The sequence below is a fragment of the Carettochelys insculpta genome, chromosome 12, assembly GCF_033958435.1.
Source record: "Carettochelys insculpta isolate YL-2023 chromosome 12, ASM3395843v1, whole genome shotgun sequence".
NCBI classification, from domain to species: Eukaryota; Metazoa; Chordata; order Testudines; family Carettochelyidae; genus Carettochelys; species Carettochelys insculpta.
This window is the reverse complement of record NC_134148.1, coordinates 17,643,570-17,669,494: the sequence shown is the minus strand read 5'-3', so window position 1 is coordinate 17,669,494 and position 25,925 is coordinate 17,643,570. Positions and strand designations below refer to the sequence as shown.

At 41.4% G+C, this 25,925-nt stretch overlaps 1 protein-coding gene across 5 annotated transcripts in view; it reads left to right on the top strand.

Moving 5' to 3' along the window:
* Nucleotides 1-25,925, top strand: part of MINDY2 (MINDY lysine 48 deubiquitinase 2) — an 83,227-nt gene that overhangs the window by 25,286 nt on the left and 32,016 nt on the right. For 2 of the 5 annotated variants that reach the window (XM_075007297.1, XM_075007296.1), the window contains exons 4-7: nt 6,498-6,620; nt 9,074-9,232; nt 13,203-13,305; nt 24,928-25,070. The exons of 1 other annotated variant lie outside the window; for it this stretch is intronic. In XM_075007297.1, the coding sequence (XP_074863398.1) occupies nt 6,498-6,620; nt 9,074-9,232; nt 13,203-13,305; nt 24,928-25,070 (528 nt within the window). The remainder of the gene's footprint in view (nt 1-6,497; nt 6,621-9,073; nt 9,233-13,202; nt 13,306-24,927; nt 25,071-25,925) is intronic. 2 more of the 5 variants (XM_075007298.1, XM_075007299.1) reach the window with 2 other exon arrangements.

Sequence of the window (25,925 nt, the reverse complement as noted above, 5' to 3'; positions counted from 1 at the left end):
ATGGACATGAGCAACGTATCTCGAAGAACACCAGTCACAAAAGAGATTTTTTGTTTTCTTACCCTTGACGCCATTTTCTCCTCTGCTTACTCTTCCTAATGTCAAATGCTACCTAGTCCTTTTTTTCCCCACTCCCATTTTTTTGAGCTCCAGCCATCTTCAGAGATGTGGGACTGGCCTTCTGATTCCTTCTGCTCACCATCTCCATCCTGGATGCCCTCCTAACTTGTTTTCTACCCATACCGGTTGTCTGAAATTGCTCCTAAAATGTTAATGATATCTTGATAGTCCTATCTTATGGCCTGCTTGAACCTTCTGCAACTTTTGACACTGCAGTCATTCTTTCCTCAAAATCTTGTCCTCATTTGATGGAAGCTACTACCATGTTCATTTTCTGCTCTTTCAACTTGTCATCCCTTCTTCTGTTTTGGTAGATTATCCTGCAAAACTTTGTGTACATCTTACAAAGCATTGATCTTTGCTCCCTTCTTTTACATAGTTTGAGCTACTATCTCTCCTTACCAGCACCCAGTAAAGCTTAATGAAAAAAATCTAGGCTTTATATTTCTTTTCTGAAAGGCTTCCAAGTGTGTCAATTCAGTTCCTCTAGAACTAGATAGGACACGTCACCTTGAGTTACTTGCATGCCATGTTTTCCTACAACTCAGATTTGGACAGTATGTTTTGGAATGTTGCAGGAATTTAAAACTTTAAGAACCTGGTGGCGGTGTGTTCCCATTTGTTTTGAGCTCAAGGTGAATATTCTTACTATATTACCTATTTTTAACAACTAAAACCTTATTCCAAGTTTGTTTTATTGAACTAAATTTGGGGAATAATCAACTAAAAACACAAGTAAGTGAGGCAATAGAATTTTCTAAGACTAATTTGTTTAATTTTCTAATTTTATGGAGGTATACATATCTCATAGAACTGGAAGGGACCTCGAGAGGTCAAGTCCAGTCTCCTGCCCGCTGAGCAGGATCATTGAGAACAATCTCTTGTCATTATCAGTCACTTTCAGTTAATGCTTTTCCTGTTTAGATTAATAGTCAACTTTTATTTTTAATATCACTTTAATCATTACAGTTCTTCTAAAATATGTGAGATTTTTAGAAGTCATTCTGTATAATCCTGATTTATTTTGTCTTTCTGATCCTTCTTTCCTTTCATTGCTTGAAAGCAGTGATGTTGCTCTCTCATGTGTGGTTCCACACTCAAAAAACATATTCTGAAGGTTGGGACTTTGTCCAAAGGAAAGAAACATTACTACAAACACCCTTTTTTCTCCAAATGTCTTGCTTGGGCCTGTTTGGAGTGTGGATAGAAAAATTAGGAATGACTGTTTTTGAACTTTGGAGGCGTTAGTGTCATACAGCCTGAAGTCTAGAGCTCAGTGAGGGGACTGTAAATGGCAGAACTTTTTTTTCGGAACTGATCTGCAAGCTACTGTCAAATTTGCAGCTACTAACACTGTTGAATTACTTTTCACTATGTCAGCAGCATCTCTTTGCAAGTATTGCTCATCCATTCAAGTTGGTTATTATGGCTCCTTTTGTTTGTGAACTGTGGAACCAGAGTATTCAACCATCTGGAAAGTATAACCAATCTTATGCCTCAAATGCTACACCAGTAGGTGTGCTGCTACCTTCTTCTTTCAGATCAATGAATTAAAGTCAGAGCTAGAAAGTGGGAATATTGATCTTACTTTAAAATAAACTGTTGATTCTTCGAGTGCTGTCTTCATGGGTGCTCCACAGTAGGTGCTGGGCTTGCCCTGCACCACAGGATGGAGATTTTCGATAGCAGCATGTAGTGTGGCCTGCACAAGTGCAATTGCAGCGTGCACTGGTCGCATTGCTGGGAATCACGCACACAGTCCCCACTCTCATCAGCTCCTTCATCACTGCCCTTGGCTACGGATGAAGCTTGACTTTTCTCTCTCCTCAGCCCTATAGATCGGAAAATTAGGTTTATAGTTAGTAGTTTCCTCATGATTTCTTCAGTCTGTTTAGACACTAAAAAATAATTTCTCTAGTCAGAATTACTCCTTCAGTTATTAATCACTATCTAAATTTGTACTTAGTTCACTGAGAAGACCATTTGTCCTGTTTTTAAAAAAAAGAGAGAGAGCAAGGAAGAAACTGAATAAGAAATCCTGAGAATTCACTGTGCCTGCCTCAGCTGGGGTTCAAGAAATGCTCTAAATGCTGCGACCCATGCCTGTCTCAGACAGCAACTCTGAGTGTATACAGAGCCTCAAAGTGGTACATATTCCACATAACTGCTTTCAGTGTGAGAGCCTCACAGCTCGAACCAGAAAAGACGGAGAGCTATATATAAAAATGTTCCTCTTTGGTAAGGCTCTGGAGCCACTGCTGGATATCAAAATAATGTGGAAAATATCCCCACTGACAGGGACTACACTTCTTCAGCTCAGCAAGGACAAAGGCAAAATCTAAGCCTTCCCCATCATGCTTCCTTTGTCTAGGGTGAGCATGGGAGATAAGCTGGGCATGTTGAGCACACACAAACCTAAAGGTGCAGTGGTCTCTTCTCATAAAAGCCATGGTTTGGGTAAAGTGGTTCCAGCCTCTGCTAGAATGGCGCCAACAGTGCTGCAGGGGGTGTACAATTTGTCTCTGGCAGTGGCAGACTAAACAGTGGCTGCCGTCCCCAGCACACAAACAGTGCCGACCACACAGGCACCTATTCTGGTGCCAGCACAGCATACGGTGCCATGTTGCCTCTCAGCACTGTGGGATCAGCAACAGCAGTCCTGTATTTCACCAGAATGCTCTGTGGCACCGTGGAAAGCCAGAATAAAATCTAATGTAAGTTCTTCATACGACCACAGCCCTCTCTCCACCACAAGATGACTGGTACCTACATCATCTCTTATTCTGCCCTGTCAACATGATGGGGGTGAGCACCATTCTCATTACAGGGCAATGAGGTCTCACCAATCACCTTGCCCTCATCACACTGCTACATATTGTTCTCGTTTACCCAGACCTGTTAATCGGTTTTCACATGCCCTCACATCCCTGGACTTTTCCAGGGCTAACAGATACTTTGAGTGCCTTTTCTCCTCATCGAGTGCAGCCCATGGACTGCATTACTACCCAGACTATCATCAGTACTACAGAGAGCACCTTCACAAGTCCTACTATTCCAGATCCTGTTCACATCACATCAGTCACCATGTCACTGCTGTGACCCCACTGGTGACCACTCAAAAATGTCCCCCTTAGTGGCACAGCACCAGCTATCTCCTGTTGCATCGGTCTTTACATACCGCCACAAGGAAGCACTTGTGCATGGTACTCACATTTGATCTTGAATCACAGCTGCCTCTGGATTCTCCGATGGCTAAATCTTCGTTCTCAACTCCATGGACCATCCTTCTCCTAATGACCTAAAAAAATTTCAAGATCCCTTTAAAAGGGTGGCTAATAGTCAAGAGATCATCCTATCAGAAATGCCAGAAAAACAATCCAAACTTCTTTTAAAAAAAAACAAAAAACAAAAACTACAACCAGCCACCTCACCTCAGTGGCTCTACCACTCAGTGCAGCTATAATGAAGGCAGCAGATGACATCTGGGAAAATCCAGCCACAGCTACACCTAGGAATAAACAGGCCAATAGAAAGTATTTTGTCCTCGCAAAGGGCATGGATTTCCTATTTCAAAATCCACAACCCAACTTTCTTGTGGTAGATGCAGCCAACTAGAGGGCAAAACCACCACAATAGCAAAGCAGCCTCTGTGATAGGGAACATTAAGCATTTAGAATTATTTGGGATAAGATTAATTGATCTTCTACACTTCAGTTATGAATAGCTAACTGTACAGTGCTCCTAGCTAGCCATGACCTTGATAATTACTCAGAACTCACTCACTTGATGCACTATCTTCCTGAAGACAAGAGACTTATTGTTATGTCTATTGTCCAAGAAAGTTACGCTTCATGGAAAACAGTATTACAAATTACACTAGACTCAGCTGACGTGGCAGCCAGAGCCAAAGGTACAGCTATTGTCATGAGGAGATACTCATGGCTGCAAGCAGCAGGCATCCCAGAAGACCTCAAGGCAAAGGTGGAGGACTTACCATTTGAAAAGATTTGGACTTTCTGCAGCAAATGCTGATGTTGCACCCCACCAAAGATGCACACACTACTTTAAGCACTTTAGTGATGTACACGCTGTTACACAAAAGGAGGTACAACCCATTCCACAGATAAAGATAAAGATCAATATTTCACTAGACAGTTTGACAGGCCATATCAACATCATCATAATAGGCCACAAAATCAGAGGCGCAGAGCCCCTAACAACTGCGCAGCAGCACTGCTTTCCTCCAAAAATTTGAAAATTTGTTTGTTTGAGGGCTTGTTGAATCTCCTACATTCTCCAGTATCAGAGGGGTAGCCGTGTTAGTCTGGATCTGTAGCAGCAACGAAGGGTCCTGTGGCACCTTATAGACTAACAGAGAAGTTTAGCTATCCTGCAGCAAAGAAATTTCAAGAACAGACTCCAAAGAGAAATTGCTGAGCTACAATTCATCTGCAAATTCAATACCCTCAGCTCAGGATTAAACAAAGACTGTGAATGGCTGGCTAAATACAAAAGCAGCTTCCCCTCTCTTGGAGTTCACACCTCCAGATCTACTGATGACAATACAACTCAGCCTGCCTGACTGAGCTAACCTCGTTATCCCCAGCCTTGCTCTGGCCTATTTATACCTGGCCTTGCAGATTTCCAGGACCAGCATCTGAAGAAGTGAGTTAACTCACGAAAGCTCATGCTCTAAACTTTTCTGTTAGTCTATAAGGTGCCACAGGACCCTTCATTGCTGCTACATTCTCCAGTGCCTCAGATTTCCCAAATATTTCATCACTGCCTACACCCCCTTTACCAGTAGTTGGCATCCATATCCACAGACAGATGGGTATGGGAAGTCGTTGACCAAAGGGTAGCGGAGTTAGTCTGTATCTTCAAAAACAACAAGAAGTCCTGTGGCACCTTATAGACTAACAGATATGTTGGAGCATAAGCTATCATGAGCATCTGACAAAGTGGGTCTTTGCCCATGAAAGCTTATGCTCCAAAATATCTGTTAGTCTGTAAGGTGCCACAGGACTTGTCATTGCCCAAGGATATGCTGTCCCCCTACTCTCTATTTCCCCCAGCATGTCCTTCCTTGTCCTTTTTCAGGGACTCCTCTTACAAGAACCTATTGTGTCTTGAAGTACAACACCTCCTTCAAATTGGAGCCATAGAAGAAGTTCCTAAACAACATCGAGGAAAGGATTTTATTCAAACTACTTCCTAACAGAGAGGAAAACGGGGTTGGAGACCCATCCTGGATCTACGCCAGTTAAACAAATATAATCACAAAGTGTTTCAAGATGACCATGCTGTCTTCGATAATTCCTGTACTGGATGAGGGGGACTGGCTTGCAGCCCTTGACCTATAAGATGCCTATTTCCCCATCGCCATTCACCCTGCTCACAGGTGTTTCCTACACTTTGTGCTCATGGCGGAGCGTTACCAGTACAGAGTCCTCTCCTTTGGGCTTTCATCTGCCCCCAGGGTATTTACCAAAGTTCTTGCACCACACCTCAGATGGGAAGATATCACTATATTCCTGTATCTCAACAACTGTCTTCTTCGAGGTTCTTTTCAAGAGACCACAAGAGCTGTGGTACAGTCTGCGAGACCTCATCTACAATCGCTAGGGTTCCTCATTGATACGTGGCCAAATCAAACCTGGAATGTATCACAGTCATTGATTTTTTTCATTGCAGCTTGACTCTACTGCACAACCACTCATGCTTACCTACTGTCACAACATTACAAGACTATCAAAACAAAAAGCAGTCAAGTAGCACTTTAAAGACTAGCAAAATAGTGTATTAGGTGAGCTTTCGTAGGACAGACCTACTTCTTCAGACCATAGCCAGACCAGAACAGACTCAATATTTAAGGCACAGAGAACCAAAAACTGTAAGCAAGGAGGACAAATCAGAAAAAGATAATCAAGGTGAGCAAATCAGAGAGTGGAGGGGTGGGGGGGAAGTTCAAGAATTAGATTGAGCCAAGTATGCAGACGAGCCCCTATAGTGATTCAAAGTTCCTATCCCTATTTAAACCATGTGTTAATGTGCCGAATTTGAATATAAAAGCCAGCTCGGCTGTTTCCCATTCCAGAACAGTGCTATAATTCCTTTTCAGTAACACACATACCTTTAGGTCATTGACAGAATGCCCCATTCCATTAAAATGTTGACTAACTGGTTTGTGGATCTGGAGTGTTTTGATGTCTGTTTTGTGCCCATTGACCCTTTGTCTAAGGGTCATTACAAGGCTGTAAGGAATCTTTGTACAGCTCACCCTCAACCCCATAGTTACTGTTCTTATGTGCCTTCACCTCCTTGGCCATATGGCAGCCACCACTTACGTTGTCCCCGTTGCTCGATTATATTTCCAGTGCCTTCAACATTGGCTGTCTTCAGCGTACAACCCTGCCAGGTGCAACAAATACAGGTCGGTGACGATACCTCTGAACGTGCTCATATCTTTCCTCTCATGGACCGAACAACAAAATGTTCTGGTGGGTTTCCTATTTCATCATACTCAACCAACCCAACAAATTACAACAAATGTGTCATTCCTTGGCTGGAGAGCGTGTGTCAGCCTTACCATGTCCAAGGTTGATGGACTAAGTATAAGCCTTCTCGACTTGCAGGCCACGTTCAATGCTTGTAAACATTTCTGCTAATTATTCAATACAAGACCACTTGGATCCTTATAGACAATACCAGGGAGGGGCCTGATCACAATTGCTTTGTGTGGAGGCCATAAAATTGTGGAACTGGTGTGTTGCACACAGCGTTGTCCTTACGGGTCTGTATCTGCCAGGCATGAACAATACACTTGCAGACTTCCCCAGTCGTTATTTCTCCCTTGGCCACAAATGGGAGCTCCATCACAAAGTGACCAGACAGGTCTTTCACATGAGGGGTCACCCAGCTATAGATCTCTTTGCAATGCAACAAAACTCCAAATGCAGGCAAAGACCATAAATCTGTGGGTCTCCTCTTTTGGAAAGCTCACCTTCTGTAAGCCTTCCCACCCATTCCTCTGAGCACCATGAGTCCTCAGAAAAATCCGAACAGAGCACCAATCATTTTCATAGCTACGGCATGGCCCAGGCACATCTGGCTCCCCTTGCTCTGTTACCTATCTCTTTGTCCTCCTTCCTGTCAATGCCTAGAGCCCATTCTACAAGATGGGGGCAACATCAACATCCTTCCTAAAGAGAGTGCCACTACAGGACATATATCAGGTGGCCACGTGGTCATCTAACCACACGCTTACGACATAGTATACATACAGTAACATTCAGACAAATATATGGCAGTAGATAACTCAGTTCTGTCTTCAGTAGTTGCACTGACTCAATCCCCACCGTCCAATTAGGAGGTACTGCTCTACAATCACCTACTGTGGAGCACCCACAGGGACAGCACTCGAAGAAGAAAGAGAAGTTACTTCATGCAGAATAGTAACAAAGAGGAAGCCATGCTAGTCTATACACTATCAAAACAAAAAGCAGTCAAGTAGCACTTTAAAGACTAGCAGAATGGTTTATTAGGTGAGCTTTCGTGGGACAGACCCACTTCTTCAGACCATACCCAGACCAGAACAGACTCAATATTTAAGGCACAGAGAACCAAAAACAGAGTAAGCAAGGAGGACAAATCAGAAAAAGATAATCAAGATGAGCAAATCAGAGAGTGGAGGGGTTGGGGGGGAAGGTCAAGAATTAGACAGACTTCTAACTCCCTTAGACAAAGGGTCAATGGGCACAAAACAGACATCAAAACACTCCAGATCCACAAACCAGTTAGTCAACATTTTAATGGAATCGGCCATTCTGTCAATGACCTAAATGTATGTGTGTTACTGAAAAGGAATTATCTCACTGTTTTGGAAAGAGAAACATCTGAGCTGGCTTTTCTATTCAAATTCGGCACATTAACACATGGTTTAAATCGTGATGGGAACTTTCTGAGTCACAATAGGGGCTCGTCTGCATATTTGGCTCAGTCTAATTCTTGAACTTCCCCCCCACCCCTCCACTCTCTGATTTGCTCACCTTGATTATCTTTTTCTGATTTGTCCTCCTTGCTTACAGTTTTTGGTTCTCTGTGCCTTAAATATTGAGTCTGTTCTGGTCTGGCTATGGTCTGAAGAAGTGGGTCTGTCCCATGAAAGCTCACCTAATAAACCATTTTGCTAGTCTTTAAAGTGCTACTTGACTGCTTTTTGTTTTCACTTCATGCAGTAATGATGGTTCTTTATGATGTGTGTCCTCGTGGGTGCTCCATGACCTGCCCATGTCCCCTTTATTAGATGCAGTATACATGGTCAGGGTGTCAATGAAGTAACTGAAGAGAATGGGGGCTGTGTGCACGCTTCCCATTGATGTGACCAGCATGCACTGTGATCACACATGTGCAGCCCCGACTAGAGGCTGCTATGGAAAATCTGCATCCTGTGGTGCAGGACAAGCCCAGCACCTACCATATAGTATGCATAGGGACACACATCTCAAAGAATCATTGTTATTGCATGAAGTGAGTAACTTCTCTTTTGAAGTCTTCAGGTGAGGACTTGTCTTTGTATTGCTTTTACAATGTCTTTTAGATGGGACTAGGACCTCTGATGTACTACCTCCATATATATAAATAGATATAATGAACTTCAGTTATGTTCTTTAGTACACATAGATTGCTTGTTCCAGGTAATGCCTTGTTACATGAAGTTGTAAGTGAATTTGTATTTTCTTACTTGTAAAGACTCCTCTTGAGTTGTGACACTTGTGTAAATAATGAAAAGAAAAAGTGTATTGAATCCATTGTTTACCTAAGTTACCCTTTTACAAGGTGTACATAAAACCTTAGTTGGGTGAATTATTAATTTATAAGAGTAGATACCTAGTGTAGAAAGTTCTCTAGTGCAGTTGATCTGGTTCATCTGTATTTTTCTCTCTGTTGTCAGAATATGAGTGATGCTATGGCTATTCTACATAAGCTACAGACAGGTCTGGATGTGAATGTGAAGTTCACTGGTGTACGAGTATTTGAATACACACCTGAATGCATAGTGTTTGACCTTCTTGATATTCCCTTGTACCATGGATGGTTAGTGGACCCTCAGGTAAGCAAAGTAGGTTAGCTGAGTTTTTTCTTTTTTCTGTGTTGTTTTACATTTTACTGGGGATGTGTGAATAATTACAAATGTGTAAATGCACATCAGAATTGTCAGATTCCTGATTTAATTTTAAGAAGACAGTCATAGTTTATTTTGTGTAAACAGTCTCGTAGTGAGCTGATCAGATTTATTTGAGTTTGTACCCAGACAGATAAAAATTTCACCTGGAAGAGTGGTATGAAACAGACTGTTGATTTTAAGGGACTATTACTTTTCAGTGATTGAGTATTACAAAGTTCCATGTTTTTGAATAGTCTATTTTATAAAGTCCCAGAAAAGTGAAAAACTTACTGCTGGATTTGGGGAAAGGTGAGTGTTTTTTTACCTTTTTCCAGGAGTGGTATTCATTTCTTGCCATGATTATTTGAGAATTTTGAACTCTAATTTAAAGTCAGTGATTGTGATGTGAGTGCCCTCCTTTCTCAGATTCCTACCTGCGTTTAGCAGCTTCTGTTGTGAGAACTGAGAGCATTAAAACCAATGAAGAAATGAAATCTTTATCTTAAGAGTGGTTTAATTTTGTTTTAAGCTGGGCTGGCTGTGGCACCATCCAGTTAATAAAGAAAAGTTATACTTTTTGGCTAGGGTAAAGCATCTGTTTAGTAAGAACTGAATACCACTGCTGGGAAAGGAAAATAAAACTGTTTTCCCCAAGACGAGTAGTGCTATTTTGCATTGATCTAGAACTTAAATTATTTCTGGATGCTACATTTCAGGAAAGATGTAGACAAATTGGAGAAGGTCCAGCAAAGAGCAACAAAAATAACTAAAGGGCTAGAAAGCATAACCTGTGAGTGAAGAGTGAAAAATTGGGTTTGGTTAGTTTGGGAAAGAGAAGACTGGGAGGGGCCAACAGTTTTCAAGTACCTAAAAAAGCAGTGTCCAAAAGCAAGACACCCGATCACCACATGCCCACTTCCCCCCATCCTGAGCCAGGCATCAGCCCCCTAGCCAGGCACTCTCCCACCCTTCCCCTGGTGACTCATCGGAGCTGCTGCTGAGCCGCAAGCTGCACGTCCTCAAGAGCTGTGCTTGTGGAGCCACTCGTCTCCAAGCTGCCCACCCCTGAGAGCTGTGTGGCACCTGAGGATCCACTGTGCTGCTGCCCAAACTGCTGCACCAGTCCCAAGCCGCATTCACCTCAGTACGCTTCCCTGTTTGCCATGTATGGCACACGGGTAGTATATTGGACCAAAAAGGTTGTTACAAGGAGGAGGGATTCTTAACCTATGGTGACAGAACAAAAAGCAATGGGATTTAAACTTCAGCAAGGGACATGAAGAAAAACTTCCTAACTGTCAGGGTGATTAAGAACAGGAATAAATTGTCTAGGGAGGTGGTGGAATCTCCATCATTGGAGTTTTTTAGAACAGGCTAGACAAACACCTGTCTGAGAGAGTCTAGATCGGGGTCAGAAATCAAAATAGCAAGAAGACCCTTTTTCTCCGCAATTTGGTAAAATACTCATTAATTCAACAACTATAATGCATGTGAATACAAGACCGACCTTAATAAATAACATCAAATCATCCTTTCTGTAACCCCTATTTTAAGAACAGCCCATGCAGTGATTTGTAATGTGATACATGTTTACTGCAGGACGTTCACAAATTTGTTACATATTCTGTTTCCACACACTTTGTGTGTGTTTTTACTACCGTCTTCCTCACTTTCACACTCAAACCTCTTGTCTCTCTGGGGAACACTGGGGGTGAGGGTCAGGAGATACCCAATATTTTGAAATCATATCATTTGCTATTTAGATAAGAGTTCTTCGTGTTTTGGGCTTTTAGATAGTCACAGTTTAAAATAATCAGAAGGTTGGTTGGTGGTTTTTGTTTTCTTGTTTAAACTTTGCTGTTATAGCATCAGAAGCCACAAAGAAGTCCTTAAAGAGCTTCATGTGGCTAAGAGCCACAGGTTGCAGACCCCTCATCTGAAATGGTGCTTGGTCCTGACATGAGTAGAGGAGACTGGACTTGATGACACCTCAAGGTTCCTTCCAGTTTTATAATTCTGTGATATGGCTAGAGTAGCCTGACTAAATAAATGTATTCCTAATGGTTTGTGACTGTCTTGTAATCATTAGATTTTTCTAGGTGATTTTTTTTTTTTTTTACTTGACAATTTTTATGGCCAGAAAAGTTTTCCTCCAATTTTAACAGAATAAACTGCAACCCTTTTCTCTTTGTGGATCCTACGTCTGTAATTCAGAGCTTTGTGAAGTCTGTGGGTTACAGTCTTGGACAACAAGAGAAACAATAATTGTTGTAAAATGTCATCGTTTCAGCTTTGGAAGAAGCACATGTTACATTCCAAAACTTTTCAGGGTCCTTAGTTATGTCCAGGTACAGACCAAATCTTACTGATACAAATAGGCTAGTGCCTGTGTGCACCAGCTATGCCTGCAGCCCTTTTCTAAATGACTCAAGAGGATGCGATCCCTCATCTTAAGAATTTAAAGTGTATGTTAGTATTTACAAAGTTTTCTCACAGCTACTTGAACGTCTGTTTCTGTGAGTTTCCAGTGCAGGTTAAATCAGTTGTTGTATACATGCTAATAGTTTCTGGAATTGAATCTTTTGAAATTTGGTGGGGAAGAACTCTTAATAGAGGAATCTTAGTTCTCTAAACCATTTCCCATGCTGATCCAAGAGAACCAGAATTTTCTTACAATTAACTAGTGATGTAAAAGGCTACCTGGATCCTTCGGTATTTTTCTAAGGCTAGTGCTATGCTTACCCCTAGTTCTGGCAACTTGATGCAAATGAGCAGTCTCAAAAATACAAAATGGCTGCTTATTTGCATAGTTGAGCATCTCATTTGCATATTCATGTCAGAAAACAAGCAGTGAAGATGTGGTTCTGCCAGCAAAACTCCCTTCTGTTGCCAGCCCCTTTTGCCTGGAAAAAGCTGTGCATAAGGGGCTGGTGACAGAAGGGGCTTTTGCTGGCAGAACCACATCTTCACTGCTTGTCTTCCACTGTAAAGGGAATGAGGATGGAGATTTTTTTGTGTAACAGTTAACATCTACATTTTGAATTTAGTTGTCTTTAGTTAATTTTATTTATGCTAAATTTTTGAGTTTTAAAAGAAGCAGCATGAATACTAGATGAAGCTGTCTTTATGTATTCGTTTATTTTGTTTGTTTAATTTATTTTTGGGACCATCTGGAACATACATGCACATGATTTACAGCACATTATAATGTATTCTAAAATGCAGCTAAGCAATGTGGCTTAAGTGGGCAGTTTTGTTTTTTTTTAAATGTGGCTCACATGTCACATTGATTCTGCAGAATCTTAAGTTTTCACATTTTTTTAAACTTTGTAACTCTCATATTAACAGAGAATTTTCCAAAGGTGTACCAAGTACATCTAATGCAGTGTCATCTGCTTGAGTCTGCAGGCTGCCTGCAACAATTGATCAGGATAATGTTAAGAAAGTATGATGGCATGATGCTTAAAAAAGAATGAGTAAGGAGAAGAGAGAAATTAGTAAATAAAAATAGTAGCATATTCCTCACTTGGTGAAGGTGAACCTGCCCAAAATAACACATAAATAAACAAAAAAATCTGAAAGCTGAGGTATTGCTTAAAGGACTGAGTCCACCCTGGTTTTTATGCAGATCTACTGATAGAGTTGAATATTATACTGTATTATGGAGGGCGTGTGTACACACTTTAGCTCAGATTCCATTATTAAAATTGAGTTTTGCACTCTGCACAAAATGTGGGCATTTTGATCTAGAATTAAGCGTTGACCATAGCATGGTAATAAAATGGAAGCCTCTTGCAGTCAATTCTTTTTTGATAAATTATTTTTTTATCTTTGGAAGCAATTCCAGTAGGCATACAGGATCCAACAGTGGATTTTCTGTTCTTCACAAAGATAAATTAATTATTTGTTTTTCCAGATTGCTGACATTGTGAAGGCAGTTGGTAATTGTAGTTACAATCAGTTGGTAGAGAAGATAATCTGTTGTAAACAGTCGGACAACAGTGAACTGGTTAGTGAAGGTGAGTGAATGCTGCCATTGTAACCATTTTCTTTTGTTACTGGAGCTAATGAAATATAGTATCCATATATACATTTTAAAATTTACTTAACTTTTTAATTATGCATTTTGTATATTGGCTGAGTATATACGTAGTCTGTCACATTGTGGTGACACCCATGTGATAAACTGCATTAATCATGTCTTTTAAATTTCCTCAGCTGCAGTTTGTGCCTGTTAAATCACACTGGGATTACACTCTACAGGTGGAATTTAGAAAGCTTTGGAAACCTCTCAGCTCTATTTTGAAAATTTAAAAAGCTGAGAACTTTCTTTCACCAAATTTCATTAGTTTGAGGTCTCATGGGCAATATTCAGTCAAGGGTCAGTGACGGGTCATGGCTAGAAATGGGAACCTGGTATCAAGGGGAAAATCACAGTTCTGTGCATGGTAGTTCTCAAGATTTCGGATTTAAAACAAAGAAAATCTGTTGTGCATAATTGTTGAGATATGTAGCACATCAGCTCTTTGTTCAGAGGTTTATACATTTGACAACAATAATGAGGAAGCCTTCCTTTAGTGGTGAAGGGTTGTGAAAAACATCATCAGTTAAAACTTGCTGAAATGCATGTGTCTGAGTGAATATGTATTTTACAAAAATATACGTTTATTAAAATCCATTTTTGTTCTCAAGACTGATTGATAAACTACAGTTGAATTAGACAGAGCTGAATATTTGGAGGCAACGTTAGTGGCAAATTTATGTTACTATCCTCGTGAAAGCCATAGAGTCTAATCAGGCCTGAGATTCTTTGTTGGTAATGTTCTACAAAGAACACAGGAGCTTAGACTTTTTCACTGAGTTTTTTTTTTCAGTTGCAGCAAGGTTAAAATCCAGTGTTTTCAGAATACAGCAATGTGTGGTCACATATGCAGCTTTCTGTACAATTATAAGTACATACAAGTAGTTTGAGAAGTTGAAGAGGTAAAAATTGTTCTTGAAATTTCAAGGATTGGTGACAAACTTCATTCTGATTGCTTTCCAAATAGCCTCACTTTAATATTTTGAAGTTTAAATAGTAGAGCCAATCAAAAATTCAATTTAATTTTAATTTAGAATTAATAATTTGAAAAGAGCAGTCTTTATAATACTTTTTCTAAATATTTCACAGAAGTCATTGTGAAAATGTCAATATCTGAAGGGGCGTAGCACAAGCCTGGCAAGTGTTTAATTCCAGAAGGCTTTGTGACTTTTCCAGACTCTCTTGCCTCTTCAGTTCCATAGGGTTTTATCATTGAGGCAGTATGTTACAGAGCATAGGCATGACAGTCTGTACCTTAAAGTCTGAAAGAGGTACGTCTGGAACCTCTTACTCATTACTATAATATGATTATTCTGTGTTTTGTACATAGTATGGCTCACATGTATTGTTTATAAAGTTGTGCTTGGTTGAATTTTAATATCCTGTTGGAGTGTGTGTACTATCAGTGTACATGCTACCTGTGTTGCAAGCTTGGTAATCCTCAGTCAGCCTTTCAGTTGCCATAAAGGAAGCCCCAGACAGCATTAATGTCTTTTCAAAGAAATAACCTATTATCCCAGAGATTCTTAGTGCAATGGAGATTTTTTTGCCCAGTGGGGCTGACTGACCTTCATGCCATATTAAGAATCATTCTAGCAGCTAGAAGCAGGGGAAAAAGGGAAACAGTGATGACATCCCTTGACCTCTTTTTTCCACCCCATCTCAGTACCTGGAAACACATCTACAAAAGTAAGATTTTGAAATAGGAAAGTTCAGTCCCATGCCAGAAGATAGTTGGTATGCTGAGGAGCTGTAACCTGCTTGTATCATCTGTTAGGATGACACACTGCTTGATTCAAATCCTTCTTAGTCTATTAATTAGAACTTAGACTGAGTGAGTTTCTAATTTACTTCTTAGGTGAGCAACTTTGATCTCTGGGTCTGCTACTTAGAATCATATAAAATGTATCTTTCTTTAGTTAATAAATGGGTTTTAGATTTTACCTAAAACTGTGTTTTGGTGAAAGTGCTTGGGAAATCTCTGCTCTGATTACAAAGCATGTCCATTTTCCTGTGAAGTGGAGTGCAATATGAAGTTTTAATAGCTAGGCATATGACAAATGCAAGAGAGTACAGTTCTGCAGGGGTATAAGGCTGGGGAAGAGTGTCTGGAGAATGAGTGGTTGGGAGGTTATTCATGTGACTCAGCTGAGTGTATCCTTGCTTATGGATGGCTGTTGAAGTACAGTGCCCAGCAGAGGCTTGTAGCTTGATACCCACCTCCTAGTGCGAGAGGCAGCTCAGACTGGTGGGACTGCTGAGCCTTCCAAATCCACAGTCTATCACAAGAGGACACTGAAATGGGATTTGAGAGACTAAAGTGTAATTTCTGGTTGTACCTCTTAGTGTGTGGTTTAGGGCAAGTCAGATTCATTTCTCTGAATGCTGTTTCTCCTCCAAACCTTTGACTTATTTATTCAGTTTATAAACTGTCTCCTACTGTGTATTGATACAGTGTTTAACACAGTGGTAGCGCAATCTCAGCTGGGGCCTCTATGTGCGACTGTAATGAAAATACAAATAATACTTGGAAAATATACCATAGGCCAACTAGAGAAACGCTTAACGTCAGATTTTTAGAGGTATTTGGTCATTGCTGTCTTGGCACCTCAGTTTCATAATCAGAAATGAATTAGGTAGTGTGCTCAGCAATGCCTAAAGAAGGGCCAAAGTACTGTCCTTCACCTGCTTCAGAATTTTCAGTTGTGGAGTTATAGGTGCTTTTGCTTTAAACTGAGTACCTTTTACCTCCTAGTACATTGTGAAAGGAAATACCCCTGTGCTATCCCCCCTGTACCTGGAATCAGCTAGTTAACATATTACCTGTGAAGGCAGGTACCATCTGGACACAAATGCTTAACTCAATTTAGATGAAATAGGACGTGATTATGGGTGTTCTGGAAATATTGTTAGGAAAGTGGAAATTGTCTGTATCAATAAATACAACCGTTTTAGTTTTCTAGAGTCATAAAAAATTTAAAACTCATTTAGTCCATATTTAGGCATGACCGCCAAATAACAGATTATTGAACTTCCTTCATCCTGTAGCATGACGTTGATCAGAGAATTACTAGTAAAAATGTAGTACAGGTCGAACCTCTCGAATTTGGTACTCTTGTCAGGCAACATCCGTAATCTGGTATGATTTTAGTTAGCTGGATGAACACTTAACATGGCTGTGGCCAAGTTTCCTGCAGTCCCATAAAGCTTTTTGACAGACTCCAGTCCTGGCTCTCACTGTCCTTTGCTGGTGTTTAGCTCTAAATTACCCCAACTGTCTTCTAGGAGCCCAGTAAGTAGTGGAATCTTATCCAGTAAGCAGTGGAAGTGTTGGTAATGCTGATAGACAATATTGACATTCCGTGGTCTGGCAAATGCTCTCATTTGGCACTGGTTGGGTCTCAAGGGTGCTAGCTGAGAGGTTCAACCTGTAGTGGAATACAAATGAGTACAGTAAAAGAACTGTAAATGTAGTACTATGCTATACTGATGCTCCTTATCGTCTCTCAATTGACTGTGTCAGAAATCCTGAAGGGCCTCAGGTGTTTATCCAGTGGTTATGCTCTGTAATACTGTGTTAACTAAATCTTTCATGTTGACCCTATGTCTGTTCATAATTACAAGTGGCTGCTCTAAAGGTCTGGCTTGGTAGTCATAAAAACTGTCAAAAAGGGTAACTCAGTGTATCTAGTAGTTGACAGATTTATTTTTCCCTCATTGTTCAAAGCTCACTCCAAAAGAGCTCAGTCTATAGCTTTGGGTTGTTTCTCAGATGCTCCTACCATATCTGAAATCTGCAGCATTACCTGCTGCATTGTCAACTCTGGCCCTTCCTCTTACTGGGAGCCCACTTTTTAAATACCCCTCTGAAACCACCCCCACCCCTCCCCATCCATGCATCTGATGAAGCGGGTCTTTGCCCACAAAAGCTTATGCTCCAAAATATCTGTTAGTCTATAAGGTGCCACAAGACTTTCTGTTGTTCCTGCTGCATTTGTTTGCAATTGAGCGAGCAGTATTCCGATATCAGTTTTTGGCTTGTTCCCCTCAGCCTGAAGGGTATATTGCTTGCCAGTCAGGTGGGATCCACATTGACTCATTCTAGAACAGGGTTTCCCAACCTGTGGGTCAATTACATGTCAAAAGGGTCACCTGGCTGGGCTTGGCAGCTCCACAGATGGCTATTAAGAAGCCATTTACACTCCTGAAGTGGTTCTCAACTTCTTACTTGGATTAACAGCTGTCTAGGCAGTTAAGCTAATCAATTACATTGAGAGCCATTTGAGCTGCAGGGCAGAGAACTGCATACCTGAGGAGCAGAGCCCAGCTCAGGGAAGGTGGGGCTCTGAGTCTGAGTCTGAGTTTGGGAGGGAGGGCAGAGCTGATCAGCTCCCTGACTTCCAGCCTCTGCAGGAGGTGATGTCCCTGCAGACCCTAGCAGGGTTCCTGCAGCTTGTGCGGCTGGCTAGGGCTCTGTGTCCCAGCTTGCTTCCAGCCGCGAGGGTCCCTGTACCTTGCTCTCCAGCCTATAAGTGACTCCTAGCCCCTGAGTGTGACTTCCTTAGCCCCCTGCAGTCCTGAGGGTTGAAGCTGGGAGCAGCAGTTTGAGGATATCTTTCCACCACCACAGTGCTGACTAACTATAGTAAATGTAATGTTGCTATTTTATTAATATAGTTCCCCTTTTCTATGAAATAACTGTTATGAATATATAAACAGGAGGGGGCACAATTTTATATTCTTGCCTCAAGGTGCAAAATTAGCTAGTTACGGCTCTGTTTCCCTTGCCCCCGCCCCCCCGTTTTTGAATTTCCTTGCGTCACCAAGTCTTCCTGAATTGTCAAAATGGGTCCCTGTCTGGAAAAGGTTGGGAATCACTGTACTAGAAGAAGAAAATATGGTCCCTTACTCTATGATAACTGTAGTTCTTGAAGATGGAGTCCAGGTGTGTCCACCAGCCTGTAAGCCAAAAAGTGGGTTGAGTTGCATTGGACCTGAGGGAAGGTCATGGCCACATTTCCTGTTCAGCCCTTGCATGAGGAAGCACAGGATGCAAACAAGTTTCCACCAGAAGATTCTGGTCTAACACATGAGGTATATGTAATCCTACAGTGGCGTGCACACTGATTACATCACCTTGAAGAAAAATTCTATAATATAACTGTAGTTACATTAGTGAAAATATTTTTGCTTGTTATCCATAGGGCCCTACCAAATTCACAGTCCATTTTGATCAATTTCATAATGGTGATAGTATTTTAATGATCATAAATTTCATTATTTCAGATATTTAAATCTGAAATTTCATGGTGTTACAATTACAGGGATGCTGACCCAAGGAGGAGTTGTTGGGGGATACAAAGTTTGTTGTAGAGTGGGACTGTGTTACTGCAACTGTTCTTTCTGCACTAGTGCTTGTGGTACTTATGCCGTAAGAGCTGAAAAGCTGCAGAGTGATGGTTGCTAGTTTGCCATCCAGGTCTGAAGGCAGAGCCACTGCCAGCAGCGGTGCACAAGTAAGGATGGCATAGTATGGTATTGCCTTATTTCTGCACTGCTGTTGGCAGGGTGCCGTCGTCTTAGATTGGGGCACCTGGCCAACAGCTACTGCCCTCTGGCTGCCTAGTTTTAAGGTCAGTGTACAAATGTGGGTTATAGTACTGTGACATTGCTAAAACCAACCTTGTAATCCCTCTGCAACTCACTCACATAAAAGACCAGATTTCACATGAATAATTATTGACTGCCTGCAGTCATAGAATCTTAGAGGTGGAAGGGACCTCAGAAAGTCATCAAGTCCACCTCCCTGCCTTAAAGCAGGATGAACCCAAACTAAATCATACCAGCCAGGGCTTTGTCAATTTGGGATTTAAAAACCTCTAGAGATGGTGATACCACCACCTCTCTAGGTAATGCATTTCAGTGCTTCACCTCCCTCCTGGTGAAATAGTTTTTCCTAATAGCCAACCTACTCCTCCTCCATAAGTTTAGACCCATGGTCCTTGTTCTGCCATCCATCATTACTGAGAACAGCTTCTCTCCACCCTCTTTAGAGCCCCCCTTCAGGAAGTTGAAGGCTGTTATCATATCACCCCTCACTCTTCTCTTCTGTAAACTAAATAAGCCCAAATCCCCCAGTCTCTCCTCATAGGTTGTGTGCTCCAGCCCCCTAATCATTTTCGTTGCCCTCTGCTCAACCTGCTCCAGTGCATCCATGTTTTTTCTATACAAGGAGCCCTAGAACTGGACACAGTACTCCAGTAGTAGCCTTACCATCGCTGAATAGCGGGAATAATAACTTCTCTAGATGTACTGGAAATGTTGCTTTGCAACATTGTTACACAGTGTTGACTCATATTTAAGTTGGTAGTGTACTAAGTCCCCCACATCCCTTTCGTATTTTGTATGTGTGCAACTGACTGTTCTTTTTGGTTATAGAGTAGAATCTTGTAACTTTTATATATAATGTTGCCACACAGTTTAAATGGACTATCAGCCTATTACGAGTTTTCAAAGGATACCTCACAAGATACACCTTGCACAGGATTCAACAGCCTTGAAAAAAAGAGTGACCATAGGGATACAGATGATCACAAAACCATTTCATTTTTAATACAATCTTATAGCAGTTCTCGGTTTTTGTTCTAAGTTTGTACAGTGCCTAGCACAGTGGGCTCCCAGTCAGTGACTAAGGCTCCCAGGTAATACAGAGTTACACTAATAATTGAACAGAAAAGAGATTTTAAAACGTCTCTCAAACAAAACCAGTGCATTTTACCAGTTAGATTGTTTTACTGAGCAATGCATGATCTCTGTTTAAAAAACCAGCACAAGTAGCATGCATTATTTGAATTAAAAACTGGCTATCTGGAAAATGTTAGGTGTTAACTGTAAATGGGAAATCACTGCCCAAGGAGGGTTTCTGTAGTAGGAATCTGACAAGTATCTTTTCTTGGTTCAAGGTTCTTCACTAAGCTTATCAGTGACTCAAAAGACAATATAAAATCGTTATTGGCAACATATGATGATAACATCAAAATTAGTGGGGAGGTGAGCAGTGTGAAGGATAGATCAGTTCTGCAGAGTGATCTGTATTGTTTAATAACTTGGGCACCTTCTAGCAGCAAGTATTTTATTATAGGCAGAACACAAGGTAAAAGCCAGGAAACATTAATTAATTAATAATACAATAATTATCTAGAGATATTTGACTGGCAGAGTCTTTTATGACCACACATGGCCCTGAAAGTCCATGTGAAGCAGCTCTTTCTTCTCCACAGAATCCAAATGAGACAACCTCTACAAGAGTGGAAGGACTGCTCCAGTATATGAAGGGAGAAAAGCCAGTTGAAAGTCTTTTTGTGTTAAGCTTACAGGCAGAAGCAACAGAGGTGTTGTTGCGGTTGGTGTCTGCTGTAGATGACCATATCAGGTAGATGAGGTAGACAACTATTTCTTCAGACAAGTAAAAGAAGCTTCTGAATCACAAGGCCCTGGTTCTCATGGGAGATGTTCATCATCATAATATGTGGAGATACACATCTCGTAGAGCTGGAAGGGACCTCAGGAAGTTGAGTGCAGTCCCCTGTCCTTTTGGCAGGACCAAGCACTATCCCTTTTTTCCCCATTCGCTTTTGCCCCAGATCCCTAAATGGCCCCCTCAAGGATTAAAATCACAACCCTGGATTTAGCAGGCCAAAGCTCAAACCACTGAGCTATTCCTCCCCACTAATTATACTGACATTTGTTGGGAGACCAATACAGTAGCACACAGACAGTCCAGGAAGCTTTTTGGAGAATGTTGGGGATAACTTATTGGTATAAGTGATGAAGGAACTGAACAGGGGTCATGCACAGCTTGACCTCCTGCTCACAAACAGGAAAGACCTGGTGGGCGAAATAGAACTGGTGGCAACTGGGCTGCAGTGATTGTGACATGATGGATTTCAGGATCCTGACTAAAGGAAAAAAAAAGATCCTTGATTTCAGAAGAGCAGACTTCAACTCCCTCAGAAAACTAATGGGCAGGATCCTCTGGGAAGTTAATATGAAGGGGAAAGAAGTTCAAGAGAACTGGCAGTATTTTAAAGAAGCCTTATTGAAGGCACAGGAACAAACCATCCTGATGCACAGTAAGAAAAGCAAATGTGGTAGGCAACCAGCTTGGCTTACTAGGGAAATGCTTGGTGAGCTTAAACTCAAAAAGGATGAATATAAGAATTGGAAAATGACTAAGGAGGAGTATAAATATATTATTGGAGTATGCAGTGGAATAGTAATGAAGGCAAAAGCACAATTGGAACTGCAGCTAGCAAGGGATGTGAAGGGTAACAAGAAGCATTTCTACAGGCATGTTAACAATAAGAGGGTGATCAGGGAGGGTGTGGGGCCGTTCCTGGATGTGGGAAGTAACCTGGTGATGGATAATGTGCAAAAAGCTGAAATACTCAATGCTTTTATTGTCTCTGTCTTCACAGACAAGGTCAGCTCCTAGACTACTGCATTAGGCAATGCAGCGTGGGAAAGATGTGGGTAGTCTTCAGTGGGGAAAGACCAGGTTAAGGGCTATTGAGAAAAGCTGGACATACACAAATCCATAGGTCTGGATTTAATGCATCCACAGGTACTGAAAGAATTGGCAAATGTCATTGCAGAACCTTTGGCCTTTATCCTTGAAAACTCCTGGAGATCAGGGGAGATCTCAGATGACTGGAAAAAGTCAAATATAGTGCCCATGTTTGTTTAAAAAATAAAAAGATAATCCCGGGAAGTATAGACCCATCAGCCTTACCTCAGTCTCTGGAAAAATCATGGAGGAGATCCTCAAGGAATCTGTTTTGGAGCACTAGGAAGAAGGGGAGATACCTATCTCATAGAACTGGAAGGGACGTTCAGAGGTCATTGACTCCAGTCACCTGCCCTCACAGTAGGACCTATCACCTTCCTTGACAGATTTTTTTTTTATATCTTTGTCACACATTCCTGAATGGCTCCCTCAAGGATTGAACTCAAAACCTTGGGTTTAGCAGGCCATTGCTCAAACCACTGAGTATCCCTCCCTCAGTGCTCAAGAGTAGTCAGCATGGATTCACCAAGGGCAAGTTGTGCCTGACCAATCTGATTAGCTTCTGTAATGAGGTGACTAGCTCTGTGGACATGGGAGTCAATGGACATGCTATACCTTGACTTTAGCAAAGCTTTTGATACCTTCTTCCACAAAACTTTTGCCCATAAATTAAGGAAGTATGGATTAGCTAAATGTACAGTAAGGTGGCTAGAAACCTGGCTAGATGGTTGGGGCCAGTGGGTAGCAATCAATGGCTCATTGTCTGGTTGGCAGTGGGCTTCAAGTGGAGTACCTTAAGGATCGGTTCTGGGGCTGGTATTATTCAACATCTTTATTAGTAACCTGGATGAGGGGATGGATTGCAAACTTGCGGATGACACTAAGCTAGGGGAGACATAGATATGTTGGATGGTAGGGATAGGGTGCAGAGTGACCTAGATAAATTGGAGGATTGGGCCAAAAGAGATCTGATGAGACCTGGGGATTACAGTGGATGAGAGGCTGGATGTGAATGAACAGTGTGCCCTTGTAGCCAAGAAGGTTAGTGGCATATTGGGATGCACTCGGAGAAGCATTTCCAGCAGATGTAGAAAAGTTATTATTCCCCTCTTCGGCACTGGTGAGGCCACATCTGGAATATTGCATCCACTTCTGGGCCCTCCCAGTATAGAAAGGATGTGGATGCACTGGAGCGGGTTCAGCAGAGGTCAATGAGAATGATGAGGGAGATGGAGCATATGACCTATGAGGAGAGGCTGAGGGATCTGGGCTTATTTAGTTTGCAGAAGAGAAGAGTGATAGAAGCCTTCAACTTCCTGAAGGGGGGACTCTGAAGAGGATGGGGAGGGACTGTTCTCATTAGAGACTGATGGCAGAACAAGGAGCAATGATCTGAAGTTACAGAGGGAGAAGTATAGGTTGGCTATTAGGAAAAACTCTATCACCACAAGGGTGGTGAAACACTGGAATGTGTTACCTAGAGAGGTGGAATCTCTGTCGCTAACTATTTTTAAGTCCCAACTTGACAAAGTCCTGGCTGGGATGATTTAGTTAGGGTTGATACTGCTTTAGGCAGGGGGCTAGACTAGATTAACTCCTAAGGTCCCTTTTAGCTCTAAGATTCTATGATTCTTAAGTGGCCATTCTTTGCCAGGAAAAAGTATATGCGAAATCTGCATTTGGGTAAAGAAACAGCTGTAGGTTTCCTGTGTTGAGAACCGCAGCTCGAAATCTTTTTCAAAGAAAAGAACTATAAGAAAGAGGAACAAATGCCTCAAAACATTTCCCCCCCCTTTCTCTCTACCAGCAGCAAGTGCAACACCTGAAGAACAAAGAAACAACTTTGGACTAAGGGGAGAATCCTGTATGAAAGGAAATTAGCCAGTAAGACTGCAAGAACAAGTGCTGAGACAGACTTTTTGCTTTAAATTCACTTAGTTTATTAAGTTAGATATCACAGGTTGAACCTCTCTAGTCTGGACCTGACTGGCATCAAACCAAAATATTTGCCAAACTATTGGAGGTTGAAATTGTCTAGCAGCATTGCCAGCACTTCCACTTTAATGGGCTCTTAGAAGACATTTAGGGGTAAATTAGAGCTAAATTACAGCCCAGAAAACTGAGAGCCAGAAGAGGTGGTTGTAAACAAACTTTAATGGGATCACAGGAAACTTGGCCACATTCAAGTGCTACATGACTGCTTTTTTGTTTTGATGTCATAACTGGATGTCTGTCTAAATGAAATCATGCTGGACCAAGGATGTTGTGAGACCAGCTTGTGCCAGACTAGAGAGGTTCAACCTGTAGTTGCATTCTTGCATTTTATTTCTTTGTAACCAATCCTGACTTTATTTCTCATTACTTATACTCATGCAAAATCTTTTTCTCTATTCAATAAACTTGCTTTATTGTTTTTAATCTGAATCAGTGTGCTTGGATTGAAGTGTTTGGGAAACTTAATTTGGGATAACAGGGTTTGTGCATAATATTTGCTTAATAAAATAGATTTATTTTATTTGTATCAGTTTGTGTTGTTCAGGAGAGAGCTGAGCAATGCAAGACACACATTTCTGGAGGAACGCCTGGGACTGGACATTTGGTGATGTTACTCTTCAGTGTAATTCAGAAATGACTGGCCATAACACTCATGCAATATAGCTAGAAGTAATTTACTTTCTGGAAGCTGTGTGTGGGCAGATCAGGAATGTTTGTGCTGGTAGCAAAGCAGTGTAAAAGCACCCCAGGCTGAAGAACTGAGAGGATGCAGCTGTCCATGAGTTCAGATTGTACCAGGGTAATGTCATAGTGTAACAGCTGTAAACTGAGCAGGAAAATTAACTTATTTTCTTCTAGTGAAATCTAACTTGATATAAACCTTGAGAATTGATGTCACTAGCTGACTGTGTGAATTTTTTATACCTAATTTTTATATAGGTATGTACATGTTTAGATATGCGATGGACTCACAGTTAATAGTCTGCATTGCTTTCATAGGATTTGTGGCTGAACAATTTCTGAACAACACAGCCACTCAGTTGACATACCATGGGTTATGTGAGCTGACTTCAGCAGTTCAGGAAGGAGAACTTTGTGTGTTCTTCAGGAACAATCATTTTAGCACCATGACCAAATATAAGGTATGATTAACCTTTCATTGATTTTTTTTTTTTTTTTTTTTTTTTTTTAAATTTTCTGTGTGCCATCTAGAAAGAGAGAACTTGTGCTATACCACACAGTGACAGAACAAAAGGCTGCATTTTTTGCTGAATTTAATTTGTGGAGAAGTATGACCCATTTCAAAATTGCTGCTATACAGAACTACTGTGTTACATTTAGATTAAAACATTAAAATCTATGGGGGGCATATATTCTGTAGTCACAATAATGCAGAATTCCCCAAGAGTAAATGTTCCCTGTTTATACTAGTTTATTTTTCAAAATGTTTTAAAATATTTTAGCTTTTTGAAAATGCATCTTTTTATCCTTGGCCATTTTTACACAGGGTGGCATGCTAATACACAGAGCAAAAGATGCTAATGAGGTGTGGATGCAAATTCCCTGTGCCTCATTAGCATAACATCTCGTGATTTGGAGTCCAGGAGACCATTCTTCCAGACTCCAAAACGCCATGTAGAAGCGCAGCCCCTGGGGGCTTCTGGAAGGGAGGCCCCTTCTTACCAAAAATTTTCGGGAAGAAGGGGCCTCCGGAAGAAGGGCTTCCTTCTGGAAGCGCACCCGTGTGCACGCGCACACACAACACCCCCCCCCCCTCCCCCCGGGGCCGCACTTGTACACGGCGTTTTGGAGTACGGAAGTACGGTCTTCCACACTCCAAATCACATGACCTTATGCTAATAAGTCATGGGGAATTTGCATCTGTGCCTCACTAGCATCTTTTGCTCTGTGTATTAGCATGCCACTTCCAAAGGAAGTGGCCTGGGTAGAAATGGCCAACGTGTAGACAAGCACTATATGTATAGACAACTTGAATG